Source organism: Mytilus californianus, unplaced genomic scaffold (assembly GCF_021869535.1).
Source record: "Mytilus californianus isolate M0D057914Y unplaced genomic scaffold, xbMytCali1.0.p SCAF_4, whole genome shotgun sequence".
NCBI classification, from domain to species: domain Eukaryota; kingdom Metazoa; phylum Mollusca; class Bivalvia; order Mytilida; family Mytilidae; genus Mytilus; species Mytilus californianus.
This window is the reverse complement of record NW_026262690.1, coordinates 5957542-5963829: the sequence shown is the minus strand read 5'-3', so window position 1 is coordinate 5963829 and position 6288 is coordinate 5957542. Positions and strand designations below refer to the sequence as shown.

General features: G+C 32.0%; 1 protein-coding gene across 1 annotated transcript; it reads left to right on the top strand.

Moving 5' to 3' along the window:
* The first annotated feature begins 1576 nt into the window (after positions 1-1576).
* LOC127699069 (serine/threonine-protein kinase atg1-like) lies at positions 1577-5423 on the top strand. The gene is made up of 2 exons (XM_052202809.1): positions 1577-1604; positions 4828-5423. Exons 1-2 carry the CDS (start codon positions 1577-1579, stop codon positions 5421-5423), a joined length of 624 nt encoding a protein of 207 aa, XP_052058769.1.
* Positions 5424-6288: the final 865 nt, after the last annotated feature.

Below are 6288 nucleotides of genomic sequence, written 5' to 3'. Positions count from 1 at the left end.
AATATGACAGGAAAGCAAGTAACGTTGTAGTTTTAAAGATTAAAGATTTTTCTTAAATGTGAAAAATGCTTATCGTAGTACATGACTAAAATAGTTGTGATATATCTGTAATGTATATATATATATACTAGTCTTAATGGGGGGGGGGGGGGGGGGGGGGGGGGGTAGGGGGGTAGCCAATCAGTCTAATGTCTACAGAGTACTAGTAGAAAACTGTTAATTTCAGTCAAAACAATGCGGCATTTTTATCAGAAACTAATTGATTTCAAAAAAGGTTTTAGCTCAAAGTTTTAAAAACCAATATTTGAACTTAGATCTTGAAAATTAAACATGGTTTGGTTAATATTTCTTTAGTTTTCTCCGATAGTCAAATGCTAAATTTCATCTTCGAAAGTGAATGTTGATTTTTGTAATTATTTTCCACAGAATAAATGTTATCTCTATGTTCAATATCACGATATTTTCTCAGTTTTGACTTTGTAAGATTTTCTGAATCATATGAACTGACTTTGCAGCTGGATGTTTTCATTTCATAACGTAACAGATTTTTTTTTCTATTAATTATATTTTGATAGATTAATTTATGTTATGTTTCCTTCTTTTTATACAGTCATGGCCGTGTCTATATATCTTTTTTTATTACATGGAAATTAACCATGTTATAATAGTCTAAAATACTCTATATCATTTTAAAATATAAATATTAATGATACGTCGAACACAAGATGGTGTCGCTTTTTATACGAGACTCCGTAGAATCCAAGGGATTGATGCAGTAATGACAACTTCGTTTATTTTCTAACACATTATTTAAAGGACATCAGGAATTGCCAAAAATTGTAGATGGACAGTACAACAGACTACAACAACCGCCAACATCATACTAAAAAAAAAATGCGTACAAACGGAAGAGAAACAATAACGATTAACACAATGTCAACATAGCCTGTCTTGGAACAGGTTCAATATGTGGTGGGGAAACCAGATAGTACGTCGATGCAGTACGATATGTGTTGAGAAAAACCAAATATACATGCGCACAAACATCCCACTTTGCCTATTTAGACCTATGTCGCGAAAATCAAACAAAATAAAAAAAACCTGCACAGTTCAGCTATTAACATTTACTTGAAGTCAAGGATGACCAAAAAATTCAAAAGCCTTGTCAAAATGTACTCGCTATAAAAGGAAGCTAGCTAATGTAATCGTATCTTTGTGAAAAACTGCCACCCTGAAAAAAACATAGGAAACAACACTCCTCACAGGTTTCACGAAGTGTCATGTATAAACACAGCTTTAGATGTACAGTAGCACAGATGAATATGAAAATATTGCACCACAGCTTACAACTCTTGTAAATTTGTCAATTGAAAATAACTGTTTCCCTGATAAACTTAAAGAAGCCCAAGTGACCCCCCTTCATAAAAAGAGTGACCCATTATTACAAACAAACTATAGACCAGTTAGTGTCTTACCCATATTTTCTAAAATCTTTGAAAAGATATATGAAATTCAACTAAATGAATACTTTGATAAAATATTTAATCCTTTTTTGTGTTTCCATTTAGACGTGGACATGGATGTCAGACCACACTTCTCAGAGTGTTAGAAGATTGGCGTGAAGCTCTTGATAAAAACCAGTACATTGAAGCGGTAATAATGGATCTTTCCAAGGCTTTTGACTGCCTGCCTCACAATATCTTGCTAGATAAATTATCAGCATATGGGGTATCCTCCCATTCAGGTGCTTTGTTAAAGTCCTATTTATCTAATCGTAAACAACAAATAAAAGTCAACAATGTTCTGAGTGGTTGGGCTGACATCCATAAAGGCGTACCACATGTTTCTATACTAGTGCCAATGTTGTTTAACGTACTTATATATGATATTTTTCTTTATGTTAAAAATGGTAGTTTATATAACTATGCAGATGACAATACTTTGTCTTTCTGTACTCCAGATTTTTATTTATTAATTTCAACTTTAGAATCTGAGTCAAAAATACTTATTGAATGGTTCCGGGTGAATAAAATACAAGCAAATCCCGACAAGTTTCAAGTTTTGGCTGTTGGCACAAAGACCTTTGAGAAAAAACCATCTATACATATTCAAAATTCGAACCTTACATGTAAAAAAACAGTAAAATTATTAGGCATTAAAATTGACTATCAGTTAAACTTTGATGTTCATATCAGCTCAATCTGTAGGAGGGCCTCACAGCAACTAAATGTTTTAAAACGTTTGGGCTCAGTTTTGAATAGACTTAGTAAACTTACTATTTTGCATACTTTTATTCTTAGTAATTAAAATTTTTGCCCTTTAGCATGGCATTTTTGTACTGAGAAAAATTCCAAAAAACTAGAAAAGGTGCAGGAAAGAGCACTCTGTTTTGTATACGAGGATTTTAACAGCTCCTACGATGACCTCTTACTTAAAGCTAAGGTGCCCTCCTTGCAGATCAGACGGATAAGAACAGTGGCTCTAGAAACTTTCAAGATTATAAACAATATAGCTCCTGTGTGCTTACAAAATTTGGTGAGTGTCAAAAAATCTAAGTATTCTTTCAGGTATGTAAATATTCTGGATGTTCCACAGGTAAAGTCAACCCGTTATGGTAAAAAATCTTTCAGATTTGCTGCCGCAACTTTATGGAACAGCCTTCCAAACCATTTCAGGACTGAAAATAGTTTTTCACATTTTAAAAGTCTTGTTCAGTCCTGGAACGGTTTGGAATGTCGCTGTTCTGCCTGCAGATAACTCTTGAGCTGTTTATTATTTATTTTGCTTTTTGTTGCTTTGGACTAGTATTGATGTATTTCTTCACGAATTTTTATATATTTAAATTTTAATTTCTGACTCATATTCCCAGAAATTGGATAATCAATTCATGTTGAAAATATTCTGTTCTTTGAAATTCCTAGATCTCAAAGCATGTACTATAGTTCTAAACTTTTTATTTGAATTTTAAAAGTAATCTGTTTATTTAAATAGTTACCATATTTTTGATCTAAATTTTAAACTTTAATGTAGGTAAAAAATGTTTTACTTCATTCTAAATTTGTTGCTAATTTTTATTGCATGCTATGTATGTAAGATTCAACTCTGTATTACATGTTGTTTTATATGTTTAATTAAACTGTTTTTATGTTATGTATATGTTTTTATGTTCGGTCAAAAGCTCCTAAGAGCTTGTGTTTGTATTTTAACTTGTGTCGAATCAAAATAAATTTTTCTTATCTTATCTTATCTTATATCTTATCTAAAATAAAAAGATGCGGTATGATTCCCAATGAGACAACTTTCCGTCAGAGACCAAATGACGTAGATGTAAGCAATCATTAACATCTACTGTCGATTCGTTTATTTTCGTGGGGGCTAATTTTCGTCGATTGAGGAAAAATTGTATTTTCGTAGATATTTGATTTCGTGTTTTTATCAAATTTTACTTACATGCTATAGCAAATTTATACTTCGTTTAACATTTTAATTCGTGGTTTATCTATACCCACGAAATCCACTAAAACTGGTACCCCACGAAAAATAATGAATCCACAGTATTTAATATCAATTTATCAAGCTTCTGACTTATTTTTCTGGATAGGTCATAAAAGTAAGACAACATGTTTTTGCACGTTCACATGAAGTTGAAATAACACAGATAATTTCAAAGATGCATATAACATTAAGAACAAATGTTTCCTTGTGATCATAAAATGATACTTCCTGTGTAAATCTACAAGGATCACCGTTCTTCACCTTTCATCTGATACCTTAATTACTAAAATATATGCTACATAATTTAAGATTTACCCTTATGCGTAGGAACTATTTTGTTTTAAATATGTACTGCTTTCCAGTATGTTCTTTTTTTTACCGGGCCTGATTAGGTGGTGTTACATCTTACAAAGTCTATCCAAATCATTTTTGCAAAGAATTCCGCTCAAGCTGGTGCTAGGGCCCGTCTTAAACTTGCAGTGAGGTGAGAGTGTGAGACGAAGAACAGCAATAAAAGAGCTGTCCCTTTGCTTTTTGTGTGTGTGTTTTTTTGCTGTGCATGAACTGATTTAGTGTCATAGATGGATACCGCATATCCTTTGTTTTTCTATTAAATACATAATGGACTATGACTAAATCATATATAAGAGCTATTTTTATCGTTTCACCCATTATTGCCCTCTTGGGATCTTCTCCTTATTTTTGATACAATTTCAATAATGTACTCATAAAATCCGAAAAAAATGAAAACAACATTTTATAAATTGCATGCATTCGAAGCGCTTTTCTGGACTAACCTTTATCGGGAAGCCGAATATTTGAAAGCCAAGAATGTATAAGAACCGAAGCAGTTGAAGAGCTAAATGACCAAAAAGGACCTAAAAATAATGGTAAAATCCACCTAAAGTTATCTTTCCCTGAGGGAGTTGAAACTTAAGTTTATTAATGATTTAAAAATTCATGCGTCCGAAGCGCTTTTCTGGGTTTACCTTCACGAGGAACGCTCAATGCCGAATATTTGAGGATAAACAGTGTGTACGCCAGACGCGCGTTTCGTCTCAAATAAAAAAAGTTAAAAAGGCCAATAGACGAAGTTGAAGAGGAAAATAGAACCACAGCATATAATAATACAACTACAGCATATAATAAAAGAACAGCAGCATATAACAATAGAAACACGGTACATAATCAAAGAACCACATCATATAACAATAGAATAGAACCACAGTTAAAACAATAGAAATACAGCATATAACAATAGAAACACAGCATATAACAATAGAAACACAGCATATAACAATAGAACCACAGCATATAACAATATAAACACAGCATATAATAATAAAACCACAGCATATAACATTGGAACCACAGCATATAACAACAGAACCACAGCATATAACAATAGAACCACGGCATATAACATTAGAACCACAGCATATAACATAAGAACCACAGCATATAACAATAGAACCACAGCATATAACAATAGAACCACAGCATATAACAATAGAAACACAGCATATAACAATAAAACCACAGCATATAACAATATAAACACAGCATATAATAATAGAACCACAGCATATAACATTAGAACGTCAGCATATAACAATAGAACCACAGCATATAACAATAAAACCACAGCATATAACAATAGAACCACAGCATATAACAATAAAACCACAGCATATAACAATATAAACACAGCATATAATAATAGAACCACAGTATATAACATTAGAACCACAGCATATAACATTAGAACCACAGCATATAACAATAGAATCACAGCATATAACAAAAGAACCACAGCATATAACATTAGAACCACAGCATATAACAATAGAACCACAGCATATAACAATAGAACCACAGCATATAACAATATTATTAAGCAACGATTTGTTGTATTGAAATATATTTAAAGAACCACAGCATCCACATTATAACAGAAACACAGCCTGTGATTTTTTCGTTGAACTTTTCTGTTAACGACCTACTTGCATTTTTACTGAATAACTTCAATATCACAAATGCCGTTTTACACGGTGCTATTACCAGTCAGCGTTATGCACGACTTTGACGTTTTCCAAAGAACATTTCAAGCGTTCAAACATATAAACATGATTTGAATCGTTAAAATTAATGTTATGCATATTATGTTTACCTGATTTCGTTTTTCGATGAAAAAATAAAATGCGTATAATTATTTCCTTTTTGACCAGCGGTCCGCCTTAATGAATGCATTAATGAGTGCGTAGGCCTACATTAAGTTCCAAATTTATGCACAGGCGGTTTTCATTAACTTAAATTTGTATATTGAATTGAACATTTGTTTTAACTTCTTTATGTTTTGTCTTTTCTGTTTTTCTTCTCACCGATGCTTTCTTTGATGCAATAATGTTATTGGTACCAGGTTAACTTCCTCAGATGCATATATCAACAATGAATATCTCTTTGGTGATAATCGAGGCTGAAATATTTGAAATTCAAAACCTATTACAGACGTTGATAAAACAAAAAATGACCAAAAGGACAGCCATCTCCTGACAAGCAGTAAGACCTTTCAGTTCTAAGTTATCTATATTCTTTTACGTGTTATTTTTTCACAATTGTTGTACAAATTTATCTTTGTTTTTTGTTATAATTTAGCAATGGCCTCATTTTTTCACTGTACGATAATATTTTTTTCTTTTTTCTTTTTTCATTTGATGATTTAAAACATGTTCATACAAACGACGTTCCTAAAGTAAAAAAAAAAGTCTCGAACTTGTTGAAAGATCATACAAT

Coding starts and splice junctions, on each gene's coding strand:
- LOC127699069 (XM_052202809.1), top strand. CDS start 1,577: ATGGATGTCAGACCACACTTCTCAGAGT. Junction 1,605..4,827: donor CAGACCACACTTCTCAGAGT/GTTAGAAGATTG, acceptor ATATAAACACAG/CATATAATAATAAAACCACA.